Source organism: Osmerus eperlanus, chromosome 2 (assembly GCF_963692335.1).
Source record: "Osmerus eperlanus chromosome 2, fOsmEpe2.1, whole genome shotgun sequence".
Taxonomy (NCBI): Eukaryota; Metazoa; Chordata; class Actinopteri; order Osmeriformes; family Osmeridae; genus Osmerus; species Osmerus eperlanus.
In genome coordinates this window covers 17,294,634-17,309,123 of record NC_085019.1, presented here as the reverse complement: position 1 = coordinate 17,309,123, position 14,490 = coordinate 17,294,634, and the positions used below count along the sequence as shown (strand labels likewise).

Here is a 14,490-nt window from a genome sequence, read left to right as displayed (position 1 = left end):
TGTGAGATAGGGTTAGTTTTTGATTTAGTCTTTAGAACTAGTTATCTACATGTGTATATATCCTTCAGTAAATCAATGAATCCATCCCCCAGTCAGTTAAACAGTGATTTAGCATCCACCCACTCATTCATCCATTCATCGATGCTGCCTGCCTGCCATCCATGAGGTCAATTAGCTAGCCAATCAGTCAGTCAGCCAGTTGGTCTGATGCAAGGTCTGACCTTGGATAGCTGCTCTCCAAACTCATCCAGTTTCTGCTGCAGGGGGGTCTTCTCCTGCTCCGTGGCAGCCATCTGGTCACGGATCTTGCCGATCTCTGTGGAGACACCAGTTGCCACGGCCACACCAATAGCCCTTCCAGAAGAAATGTTGGTGCCCTAGATGTAGAGAACATGAGTAATTGGGAGGTGAAGAGAATTATTTTGACAGAACCTATTAAAAAAAATGAATGAGTTTTCTCATTCATGTGCATTGGACATTTTTGACTTTCTTACTTGTAGGAAAAACATTTCTTCACAGCAAATGCCTTGGAGTTTGAACAACTTAATACCATTTAATTAAATAACAAGTCCTGCGTACCAACAATGTTGTTACTATAGTTATTGCTATGTAGTTTAATGTAAACTTAATGTAAAATGTTGCCCAGTTATTAAGTGTTGGATACAGATAAATGCATTCAAGCATATGAATGATGGAGAATAAAGTATGAATAACTTGATCCAAAAAGTACAGAAAGTAGAGAAAAAGGAAAATAACTTTTTGTAAAGGAGAGGAAGAAAGGGGTCTACAGTAAATGAGAAAGGGAGGAAAGGAGTGATGGAGGGGTACACTTACAGAGAAGAGCATGTTCTTCTTGTCCTGGTTGACAGCCCTGGGGTCAGGTACAGCATCAGTGTGCTTGATCACACTGACAGACTCACCTGAAAGGCAGAGAGAGACAAAGAGATTGACAGAGACAGAGGGGGAAGATAGAATAAGTGGAAAATGAGAGAGACATAGAGAATATGACAATGTTAAAATTCTCCATCCAGCAGGAGACCGAAAGAAAGAGAAATACATTTACGACAGAGTAAGGAGACAGGATTGTTTTCATGTGTCTATTATTATTTTCTTTTTATTATATGATGCAATTTGTCTTCAGAGTCATATTACACTCACCAGTTAGGATGGACTGGTCAACACGCAGGGTTGTAGATTTGATGGAAATAAGTCTGATATCTGCAGGGACTTTGTCACCAACTAAGAAAAAACACACATACAAAGTCAGTTCAATGTATCTTAAACAAGCATACACCACATGTACAACCCCAATTCCAAAAAAGTTGGGATGCTGTGAAATGTAAATATAAATGCAATGATTTGAAAATCTTATAAACTCGTCATTCTCAATAGATCATTGAACATTGTTTAAACTCAGGAAATCAATTTTAAGTAAGAAATACGGATATTTTGAATTTTATGGCTGCAACAAGTCTCAAAAAACGTGGGCAATAAAAGGCTGGAAAAATTAAGTGTTACTTGCTGGAGTAATATTTGCAACTAACTAGGTTAATTGCAAACATGTCAGTAACATGATTGGGTATTAAAAGAGTATCTTAGAGAGGCAGAGTCTCTCAGAAGTGTAGCACAGTCAACAGACAAAGCACGGTACCATTACACCTTCTCCTACCCCCGACAAGGAAAGGGTCTTCCCCCTTTGTCCTTATCTCCCAGAGGAGAAGCTTCAAAGCTTCTGGCCCAGCATGGGGTCAGAAACAGAGGCCACATGGCCTCAGTATCAGACAAAGGATTTATAAGGAAGAACTTTCTTTTGTGGATTTACAAACATATTCTCAAGGACTACATGGCTCATGGACACTATTTCAATGACAGTAGTTGATGTGTTATAAGGTGTACTTTTCTCATTTACTTAGAACGTTGTTTAATTGAGGTTTGATTATAACTTCCCTTCAGGTATAGTTAAGTCAGTCAATCTGGATATCAAAATGATTGTACCACACTAACAAAACCATTTATGAATGTTGTATTGTTATATTCTGAAGTTTAAGCATTCCATGGAGAGTTGAAATAACGGAACTCAAAGCTAAGAGCCACTTCACACCTGGGAAGATCTCAGGACGACGCCCAGATGGGGAGTAACTGACCAATGAAAGAGGTCACCTTCACGGGGACCCCCCTGTTCTTTGGAGTATAAAACCCCCAAACGTACAATCACCCCCGCTTGTTCGTAGGATTAAACTGAGGTGAACGCGTCACTCTCTAACCTATTCCTCTCAACCTGCAAATTCACTGAGCGCCCGGGACTTTGCCGAGAGATTCCGCTTTCTATTTGTTGGACATAATGAACCATTGACTCCTTTCTTCAAACCGACAAAAGTAACTGCGATTTGCAATATTTCTTACTTGTGACATATTGGCATGTTGTGATTTAATTGTTGATGTTTGATTGTATTTTACAAATGATTTAACCTAACCATCGTTAGGTCAGTTGCAATTGATCGTCCATTGTTACTATAAAGGCCTACCTCTCCCTCTCTCCCACTCTCTCTCTCCCTCCCCCCTTCACACGCGCTCTACACAGCCATTGTGTAGCTCGCTCTCTTTAGAATCTAGCCACTGTACTACTCTAGCCAAACTAACCCATAACTTATCTGGTATTTGTTCATTATAATTACGTTTTCCTAAATAAATCATTGTGTATAATATTCGCGTATCTCTCACGTTATCGGATCTGCCCTACTTTCATAGAATCCACTACTTAAGATTAGACTAATTATTACGAAGGCTATTATTCAATAAGGTTAAACAAGGTTTCCTCTGTCCCTTTAACAAATAAGAGGTGGTGCCCCCAAGAACTACATACTTTATTAGAAATTAAGTATTGCTAATCTTAAACGAGCAAACCCCGCTACACTTTGTTGGTGAAGTTCTTGACATTGATTTGGGGACAATGACATAGCTGACCAGCAAGATAGTCTTCTTGTCAAACATACTGTCAAATTATATTTACTGTTTGTCAACCGTACACAATGTTATTGCCTTTGAATCTTGCTAACATAACATTAGCTTTCAGGCCAATAGCTCAGCCAAAGGAAAGCCGGTGTTGGTTGGTTCTATGAGCTGAGTGGACTAGAAATATCAGGTATAACGTTGAAAAACGTTAAACATACATTAATGTTTGTAAAAAAAATAGTTGGCAAGTGACCATGGAATAAGCAGGATAATGCCCTTCGAGGTGTACATTATCACCTGATAATGGTGATATCTGCGCATCGGACGGTTCACGCCTCCTCATCGTCCATTATCAGGTGATAATGTACACCACGTCGGGCATTATGTTACTTATATGTCATATGAATATGAAACAGAACAAGGGTGCATGATAAGACGTTATATCTATACTAAATCACTTTAGTCTATGAAAACCAAATTATCACTTTACTGCAATAATGTTAATTTATTTATTATTTGCATGAACTAATAAAAAGGTTTAACACTAGGTGCGTTCCTACTCGGAAGTCGGAATGTCCGAGTGTTATTAAAATGGTTGTGTACTACTCTCAAACCGCTGTCTGTGGACATGTTTCTAGTAGGCCTATGCGTGAAATACAAGGACACATACAAATAGCCCGTTTTAATCAACTGGTGTCGCTAACAACGGCCATCCTGGCAAGTTGAATGTGTCCTCTCGTACAGGGATGTTTCCGCTTCAAACGCTCTAATATTCACGTTGTGCTCCCATGAAAGACATGTTCCGCCCTGCATGTAGCCTGTGCATAGCAAAGCTCTGCTAGTTCGGCTTTGTTTGCACTCCGACATTCTCATTAGCACTGTGCAGAGCCATAGAAAAAGAGAGTTGCGACACTTCCATAGACTCCCATTGTTATCGAGGAATGAGGAAATAAAGCGTCTCACATGCGACCTATAGTTCCAAAAGATTGCATTTTACACCGTTCAACCCCATTCATTTTCAGTGTCTCCGAAGCAAGTTAGCTGGTAAATTGATGAAAATTCTGCATTTTTTCATATTTCTACCACCACACATCAATTGTTATTAGTAGTATTTCATATAGCTAGCTTTAGATAAAGTTTATCGCAAGATTATAGCTTGTTAGATTCTTAATACAGTTAGAGCTAGACTGTAGGTCTAGTATCTAACGTAAGCAACACTTTTACTGAAGCTAGCTAGAGAGCACGTGTATCATAACCAGAAGTCAGTTGGTTTATAGTCTGTCAAATTAGTTCTAGTTATTGGTGTTTGTTGGCATACAAATTAACTCTTCTCTTATTAGCCTAGTTAGTAGAGCTAGCAACAATGAATTGCAGATTAAGGGGTCCAAAGCAAGTTAGCTGGTAAATTGATGAAAATCCCACATTTTTTCATATTTCAACCACCACATATCAATTGTTATTAGTAGTATTTTATATAGCCAGCTTAAGTTAAAGTTTATCGTAAGATATAGCTTGTTAGATTCTAAATGCAGTTAGAGCTAGACTGTAGGTCTAGTAGGCTATCTAACGTAAGCAACACTTACTGTAGCTAGCTAGAGAGTAGGCTACATGTATCATAGCCAGAAGATCGCCGGATCACTACAAACAAAAGGAGTGGAAGAACACTGGACATATTGTACAATAAAATGTTTTATTGAATGCAATTGGTTGCCTTGTGTATTCTGTTCTATTTACCAAACTCCTTTCTTGTCTTAAATTGAGCATTTGCTGGTGATAATGGTTATATTCAACTTGCGTCAAGTACTACAAATATAAGTGTTGTTAATGTGGTAAATTGTAAGTGGGCTGATGAATAAAAAAACTTTTAACAAGTCCTATTTACTTCAACAGTCGAAAGTTAAACGTTAAGTGGAACAATATAGTCCTCATTAGGCTACCGTTTGGTATGTACAGTATGGTAGAGTTGGTACAGTATGGTAGCTATAGCCATTTCTAGCTCTGCTTCACTATATTGCGTTATGTATTATAAGTTAATGTAATATACATAAATGTTAATAAAGTATCAGACATATACATGATACAACACACCAGTAACCAATTGATATGTGTTAATATACCGAAAATGTCCGTGACTTGAGATGGTGCTGCTGTCTGTCCAGTCGAAAAACATTCAAACAGGTTGACAGCAGTGGGGTTTTGGAACTACAGCGAGCAGCAGTGGGGTTTTTGGAACTACAGCGAGCTACCGGTACCTCTGTGTTTCACTGGCAGAGAGTGTTCACAATGTTGTATTTCACTCCATTCTACACCAAAAACGTCAGGGAGGACTGCTTTTTGTAGATACGAGTCTGCTGAAGATCGGATTTCTTTAACCAAGCCTGTTTCATACCCCCAAGAACTAGATACTTTATTATGAATTAAGTGCTAATCTTAAACGCAAAAAAAAAAAGAAAAGCAAACCCCGCTACAGAAGTAAAGGTCAGAGGTTCACCAATCTGCAAAAACATCCATCTACATATTGAGGAACCATTTCAGAATAATGTTCCTCAACAAAAAAGCCTGCATTTCTGATGGTATGGGGGGTGCAGGCCTAAAGAATGGGCAGCTTGCACATCTGGAAAGGCACTATCAATGCTGACAGGTATATACAGGTTTTAAAGCTGCCATCAAATTCAAAATGACCATATTTTCTCCTTAAAATTGTACATTTAATCAGTTTAAAAATTGGATATGTTTTCTATGTTCTATAGTGACTAACATATGGCTTTGTGAGATTTCCAAATCATTGTATTCAGTTTTTTATTTTACACAACGTCCCAACTCTTTTGGAATTGGGGTTGAAGGTACACATGAAATGTATTTGCATAATAGTAGGCTTGCAATTTAGAAGTGCACACACATATTCAGTGCTAGTTTGATAATGACACTAATGTGTTAAAAAAAATTGCATTTGAAGGAAAAGGAAAATTCTGTAATGCTATAGTACACCTCTTCACCAGAAAGAGACAGAGAAGATGGAAAGACAGACAAAGGCAGATTGTCACCCTGCATGACTGGTTTGAGTGGAAATGTGTCATTAAAGCTGAAACCCCAGGCAGAATAAAAGAGGGATGAGAGAAAGGGGAGGGGGTCAGAGACATTGGGAAAACATTGACATGAAAATAATAGGTTACTTATTGCGCAGTTAGTGGTCAAATGATCCCTGCATCTTCAGACAGGGACTCTTTTACTGACACCTAATGGTTGCTAGATGGCGCTTCTTGCACGGAGCAAAGGCACGATCGGAAATTGAACATGCCTTCGTCAATCTGTCATTCATTTCTGTGTTGTTGGTCTGTGATTATTTCATTTGAGCATTTGTTGTCTAGCACTTCAATTATTCAACAAAATGTTATTTATTTGTTGAAGGATGTAAAACCTGTTGCGGGTTAGACTGCAGTTGGTCTATAGTAGCCCGACATTATCAACATTTTATAGTTGGCTGACAAGATTGCGTTGTTGTCCCCAGTCAAAAGTACAAACACACAGGGACATCATAAACATTCAATGGTCTAATTAGATCCAGTTATACTGCCAAACATGTAATGTTCTTCATTTATTATTTAGAACATGAGAGCCATGTGTAATTTGTTTGGAAATTCTAGGCTATATTCTTACTTGATGTTAGCCTACATGTTGATGCTTAGTTTGAAAGGTGCGTTATCCCATCCCCCCCTTCTAATGATCGATCGCGTAGTGAATCAATGCACTTGGTCTCAACAGTTCCTCAGCAGTTCCTTTAAACAATGTCAACATTCCAATTATTCAATTCTGATAGGCCTACTAACAGCTCAATAATACATTTAATTTAGCTTATTGTTACGTTCACGCACTCTTTGTACAAAATATGGGCATTCATTGCAGCCAGATGTAGGCTAAGAGGTTGTAAAATGCTCATTTACTCATTTATACCTCTCGATATTTCAGACATGCTATTGTAAGCTATTTCATTGAGTGGGCTTTTTAAATTTTGTGTATTTTAGGCAGAAATTAGAAAAGGGGGACTTTGATTGTGAAGGAGTAAGATGTGTGCAAAGACAGTGGAGACAATAAAGTGTGGCCGGCTGAATCGAGGAATCACGGAGCCCTGTGGTCTGTCCCATAGGCGGAAATCCTGGGGGGGCACGACCCCCCCCACATCCTGGGAAAAATATGATTTGTCCCCCCCAATAAATCACTGTAAACATAAGTACATTTAAATAATATTAATAATATACATTTAACATATTACAATGTAGGATATGTGTTACAGCAGTCATTTTTGTGTCCCCCTCAGGAATTGCTCTTGAGAAAGTGTCATAACTTTCCCCCCCAAAATTGATAGCAGATTTTCGTCACTGGTCTGTCCGTGTCTCTAATTAGGGGCCAAGCAGCGAAGCTGCGAGGCACAATTCTGGTTCAGCATTCCAAGTATTGTTCTTTGAATCTTTATTGTTGGAATGCTGCTTCAGATTATCTTTTCAGTTTTGTACCTCTTATGCTTGAATTAATATAAATCAATATTCATAATATTTTTTACATGGTTTTCCAATGGTTTTTCAAATCCTGTCAATCCTCTTAAACTTCTTCCACTTTCAAATCCTTCTTCTTCCTCAATCTTTCAGCTACAGCCACCATTTAAAGTAAAAACATGTTGACAAAACCCTAAACAATTTTTTTTAAATCAGCTTTTTGATATCTATTCAACTTTTTTCAATATCACTGATTATGTTTCATGAGTTTTTCAAACCGTTTCTGAGATGTACGTGGAGAGCCTTGAGTGCTGACTGAAACGCTTACGCCTGGGACACACTGCCTGCGATCGGCTGCGATCTGCTGCGACGTGCCTGGAAGAGCTGCCTTTTTTCTTTCGGCGCCCATGTTATCAAATGGGACCGAACACACTGGCTGCGAAGCGCCGCGATCGCCTGCGATCTGCAGCGATCGTTTTGGCAGCTAGTCGAATTTTTTCGCAAGACGCTTGCGAAATCGGCTGCAGGATGATGAAATACACCATATTAGTTGATATATTTTAATAAAAAAACATGTAAAGATTTTACTCCATTAATTGTAGACTACGGTGAACATTTGTAAAGTTGTAGACTTTATAATTACACAATGTTGGTAACGAACGGCCTTTACATGTGGTTACCCTGATGAAAACGAATGATAATAAACGGATGATCTGTTGAGCTAGCATGCCCGTAGTTGTTTTGTTTGTTTGAGAGAAATGAGTTGTCACGGGTTGACAAGCCTATACCGAGATAGAACCCCAAAGTCGATTTCTAAAATCAGCATCAAATGAATTCTCGAAGTTGAAAAGCACAGGGAGTTGTTGTATGACCCCCAGCAACAATTTTACAAGGACAACGTAGATAAGGATCAATGCTGGGATATAGCCAATGCCATGTTTATGTACCATGTCAGCGTAAAGGAAAGCTCAGAGTAGCAGAAAGGCTTGGTGACCGGCACAGAGAAAGGCGCATCCAGGCGCTTCGCAGCCAGTGTGTCCCAAAAATGAAGCATGAAGAGTGAAAATTGTGGCAATGCTGGCAAACTAGAAATATTTTTTTAACAAGATTTCGAAGCTCCCCTCCACTCTAATGCCTGGGACACACTGGCTGCGAAGACCTGACTTTCAACCCACATATGTAACTCGTGTTCTCCGATTTGTAACTCGTGTTTGTCAGGTTGCAAACAAATGTAATGGGGTCATTTATTTGTGAATCGCGTTACATTTGTGTATCATGAGACGAGAGTTTGCATCATTCATTCTGGTTGGCGTCTACATGCCTCCGCAGGCTAGCGTCAACGAGGCTCAACGTGTGCTCGCCAGCCAGATTCTGAGTGTGGAGCGTGAAAATACGGATTCCTTGGTTATACAGGCAGAAGCTAAAGCGCTGTAAGCCTGCTGTGAGGACATCAAAACGGTGGACCAGTGAAGCTATGGAGGATCTGCGGGTGTGCTTGGACTGCACTGACTGGGACATGTTCACGACTGCTACCAATAGTCTGGATGAGCTTACAGAGGCTGTGACATCATACATCAGCTTCTGTGAGGACTGCTGTATACCAACACGCACCAGGGTGAGCTACAACAATGACAATCCCTGGTTTACAGCTAAACTCAGAAGGTTGAGATCAGTGAAAGAGGCTGCGTTTAGGAGCGGGGACAAAGACAGTTTCAAGGAGTCGATGAACAGGTTTAGCAAGGCGGTGAGGGAGGCTAAACGACTTTACTCTGAGAGACTAAAACACCAATTCTCTGCAAACGACTCTGCTTCTGTCTGGAGAGGGCTCAGGCAGATTACCAACAACAAGCCCAGAACCCCCCACTCCACTAACGACTCCCGCCTGGCCAACAACCTGAATGAGTTCTACTGCAGATATGAAAGACAATTGGACAGTCCTGAACTACCCCTTCCCACCCAGGAGGTCTCCCACCTCCCCCTCTCTACAGTGACAACTCTCTCCATTCAGGAGGGTGAAGTTAACAGAATTTTCAAGAGGCAGAATCCCCGCAAAGCAGCTAGGCCGGACTCTGTCTCTCCAGCCACCCTCAAGCACTGCGCTGACCAGCTGTCTCCGGTGTTTACCTACATCTTTAACACCTCCCTTGAGACATGCCATGTGCCCTGACCTCTGTGGTAATGAAGTCTTTCGAGCGCCTGGTGCTGGCACACCTTAAATCCATCACAGACCCTCTACTGGACCCCCTGCAGTTTGCCTACAGAGCCAACAGGTCTTTGGATGATGCAGTTAACATGGCCCTCCACTTCACCCTACAGCACCTGGACTCCCCAGCATCCTATGCCAGGATCCTGTTTGTGGACTTCAGCTCTGCCTTCAATACCATCATCCCCGCCCTGCTTCAGGACAAGCTCTCCCAGCTGAACGTGCCTGATTCCACCTGCAGGTGGATCACAGACTTGCTGTCTGACAGGAAGCAGTGCGTTAAGCTGGGAACACAAGTCTCTGACTCCCGGTCCATCAGCACCGGATCACCTCAGGGCTGCGTCCTTTCTCCTCTGCTCTTCTACCTGTACACCAACAGCTGCACCTCCAGTCATCCGTCAAATTCCTGAAGTTTGCGGACAACACCACCCTTATTGGGCTCATGTCTGGTGTAGAAGAGTCTGATTATAGGTGGGAAGCGGCCAACCTGGTGACCTGATGCAGCCAGAACAACTTAGAACTCAATGCTCTTAAGACAGTGGAGATGGTTGTGGACTTCAGGAAGAACACAGCCCCATTCACCCCCATCACCCTGTGTGACTCCCGCGTCAACACCGTGGAGTCCTTCCGCTTCCTGGGCACTATCCTCTCCCAGGACCTCAAGTGCGAACTTAACATCAGCTCCCTCATCAAGAAAGCACAACAGAGGATGTACTTCAGCAAAAAATCAGCATTTTCAGGCTATGACTGCTATGACTTTTCAGCTTTGTACCTCTTATGCTTGAATTAATATAAATCAATATTCATAATATTTTTAACATGGTTTTCCAATTGAGTTTTTTTTCAAATCCTCTCAATCCTCTTAAAGGTGACATGACATGAAAACTTCACTTTAGGAGGTTATTTAACATTAATATGAGTTCCTCTAGCCTGCCTTTGGTCCCACAGTGGCTAGAATTTTCGATAGGTGTAAACCAAGCCCTGGGTGTTCTTCTCCGCCTTTGAGAAAATGAAGGCTCAATTGCTCTGTTTAAAAATCTCCTTGTGATGTCACAAGGAGGAAGGTTACCTCCCCTCTCTCTGCTTTGCCCGCCCAGAGAATCTGGCCCGCCCGTAAGAAACTGAGCTACAACCGTGCAAGTGTTTTTATCCTCGAGAGACATCATGGCTTGCAAACGAACGAAGCATTACATTTGCTTAGTTTGGATGCACAAAGGAAAACAAAAATCTTTTTACAGTTCCTTCATCCGAGCCTCTGAAGACCCAGTGTCTTAATTTTATTTTCTCTGGAAATGCGCCTAAACTTCTGTTGTAGGCGCATTTGTTTTGTATGTCTGCGCCAAACACTTCAGCCACGACTGTTTCCTCAACTTGAGCTAATACAAAACTGGCCTTGCTGAAATTAAATTCTGGATCAGTACTAACTCTCCTTCGTCCAGCTACTAACCTCGGACAAGTAAGTTAACTAACGCTATATCATTTTGTAGCTTTACTGTATGGTTACCTAGCGTGCTACCCTTAGAATGTGGCTGTAACATTAGCTCTGCAGCTAACAGCTGAGTTACTGCCGCTAATGTAAAGGTAGATAGCATCAAGTATGTGTATGAATACACATGCTGTAACGTGAGTGTTGTACACTTCTTTGTTATTTGGATAACCGTTCTGCTGTTGGTGTTATGGCGCGCGCGATATCCACCTTTCCCCTCATTGAAATGACTGAGTGTGTACCTCTGCAAACCAGGGTTTTCAGGTGAGAATGGGCAAATTCGAGGCATCTTACAGCAACGGGCCTACAGCCATTGCGATACATCCATTGTAAACATTAGCGCATGTTGCCGCCCCCCCCACTCCTCATTAGCATTTAAAGCTACAGACACCAAAACAGCGCGTTCTGAGGAAAGCTCCTTGTGGGACTGCTAGTAGTGGCTGTAATTCGGCACCAAGTCTGAATTCCGGGAAAGAGACTTCTGATACAGTATTAGGGGACCACTAACCCTTTGACATGTAGCGTCACACCGGTGTGACAGGAACGCGTCCTTAGAACGTCCAGTTTTGCTTATTACGTAACAATAAAGAGTTCAGTATTAGGCTACGTGTATTATAAACATCAGTCTCAATTTACTGTATATTTTTCGAAAGTACACCTTTATTATCCATATGAAAACGTTCAAACAATTTAGTTTAGCTAATGTTGGCTAACAGCTAACCAAAAATAACTCACGCTTTACTCACTCCACCTAGTAAACCATAATATTATCCGTTTTCCTTGACTTGGCTATCACTTTCAACACATTTTACTATTGTACAACCAACCAGAGATTGAAATAATAGATATACATTCACAAATATGCATCTAAAACATCCGACATTCGTCTTGTCTCTCGTCTCGTTTACATGCGGCCATCTTGGATTTGTTTGTGTTCCGGCAACAAAGATCAACTTTGATGCTGTACGACTTGACCCCGTACACCTCAGTATTTTCTCGTGAGAAGAGTAGGTTATCTTGTTGACCCTTTGACACCCACAATGCATTGAGTACTGATCAAAACAAAAAACATGGCAGCCTACATTATCGGTAATAGCCAAGTTAGCTTGTCGACAGCTACACTACGATAATATATCATATCCATTTGCTGTGGATTCACTTGTGTGAATATTTGAAAATCGGAACAGTAATGACAGTAATAAGTTATTTTAATAAATATTTTACGCTCCTGTTTCGCCCGCGAGACAAAAATGCTGCCTCCCCCTTCCTCAGTTACGACGCACTAAATTCTAAAAAATATATTTTTTAGACGCTACACATGTTATACATCGTTGGAAAGCTACGATTCTTGTGCTTCCATTGAAATAAACCAATTCAAGATCAAGTCGCAATAGCAAGCAAAGTCAACGTCTTTTTCCGGTGAACATTCCTTCAACAATGCCAAAGAAAAAAGTTGTACTCACCCTAAGTTGTTCAAATAGGTCCAGGTGTGCAAATCATGCCATCAAAACTTGATCTGCGTAAGTCCCAAGGGTTCAAAGTATCTAACCATGTAAAGTAATTCGTCCAAATACAATGTTTTACGTTCATGAATAGCCATTATCCTTTGTTTCATTATGCAAGTTAGCCGACGGAAGAAACAACTTGTTCACATAAAAGTGTTATTTTCTCCGATTTATCAACGGAGTATTTACAAAATGAAGGTCTCAAAATGTCCGTTGAACCCTCCCCTTTTGATTGACACCTTGTTCGACCCAATAGGAGCTTCCATGCCCCGTTGACAGCCCTCTAAAGCCAACTAGGTCTGTGCGTCCTGCCCCCCCCCCGCCCCCCCCCCACACTCGTTCTAAACAAATTTCTCGAACTGGCTTCGACTGGCTCTGAAATTAGCTCGTTAGCCTTGTAGCTGACAGCTAGCTGAAAATGCCAATACCTCATTTGTATGCGTCTGTGGAGCCTTCGAAATAACAGTCGATTGCGCAATATGGTTGACAGAATCAGTGTTCTTTGTGCGCCAATCCTTGGAATCAGATAAAGCACTCCAATGTGTTCATGCTTCAGTTTTTGTGTTTCAGTATTACTAATTAGGGATTTAGCTATTATATATGATATTTCTAAGTACCAGAGATGGGCCAGAGATAACAATTATGAAAAATAATACCTTTTTATTTGACCTTGACCTTGGTTACAAAGGGTCATTTTGGAGTCTCCAAAAGACCCTTTTAGAAAATTCCTGGATGTACTCTTATAAAAACATGTGTCAAATATGAATATATTGTGGTATTATGTTTGACTTTTGATTTGAATTGGGTAAGGCTTCAACCTGTGGTCCAATTTAGTCTTCCAGATAATACCTACCACCTCTAGGCCTATTCAGGCCTCTGTTTTCAAAACAAAATCTAGGCGGAAATAGAAATTTTCACTTTCCTTGTGTTCAAGCTTCTATTACTCAACACTAGAAGGACTGACAGGGGTCCTGACAACAGGGGACATAACTTCAGAGTGTCAGCTTTCAAAAGAGATCATTTACATGCATGTACTCCAAATGGTTCAAGAACAGCTTCCAATTTACTTTGGGTATGCTGTTTAGGCGTTTTCAGGCAAATTTAACAGGAACATGAAAAGGTTAAAAAACCCACACCAACACGTTTCTTAATTTTTACCACAGTATCTTTTTACTCATTTCAGGTACATGTCCAGGAAAGGGTACAATCTCGTCACTGTCACGTTACATATCAAGGAAAATCATTAGCACAAACATTCAGCGCACAGCTATTAAAAAAAAAGATCACATCAAAATTATTTAAAACCTTGAGCTGTGTAGGGGTAGGCAAGGCTTCCGTCAACATATCGGCAAAAAGGTACAGCATGTTTTGAGTTGTGTGATGTTGGCTATATTTAGGACATGATCATTTACACAAGATCCACTATGGACATCCAGGATCATAAAGGACTTGGGATTTCTGGGTCTGTTGTCATGACAAGTCAACTGGTATTTATTGTCATCATATACTGTACTTACAGTACAAAATGAAACAAAACAACATTCTTCCAGAACCTAGACATAACCCCTAGACAACTACAACATCTACGTAGAATTAGGTAAAAAAATATTGGTCCTACAAGACAATATACAATTTGTGACAAATGCCTCAAGACACCTAGACGTGGGGATACTCTGAATGTAAACAAGTAGGCTAGTGCAAGAGAAACTGAATGTAAACATAACATACTAAAACCATATGTGGACATCAGTTATTGAGGTAGCAGCCATATGCAAAAATATTGAGTGGAGTCTTATGATGTACAGGAGCGTGTGGGGTGCATGGGTTTGTCCACAATGTGTGTGGCTTTGGGGA

The 14,490-nt window shown here is 40.7% G+C and overlaps 1 protein-coding gene across 1 annotated transcript in view; it reads right to left on the bottom strand.

Annotated features, from left to right (window-relative positions):
• Positions 1 to 14,490, bottom strand: part of atp2a1 (ATPase sarcoplasmic/endoplasmic reticulum Ca2+ transporting 1) — an 82,105-nt gene that overhangs the window by 55,033 nt on the left and 12,582 nt on the right. The window contains exons 7-9 of the mRNA XM_062453990.1: positions 1,159 to 1,239; positions 835 to 920; positions 222 to 377 (exon numbers count right to left, since the gene is read on the bottom strand). Coding sequence (XP_062309974.1) covers positions 222 to 377; positions 835 to 920; positions 1,159 to 1,239 — 323 coding nt within the window. The remainder of the gene's footprint in view (positions 1 to 221; positions 378 to 834; positions 921 to 1,158; positions 1,240 to 14,490) is intronic.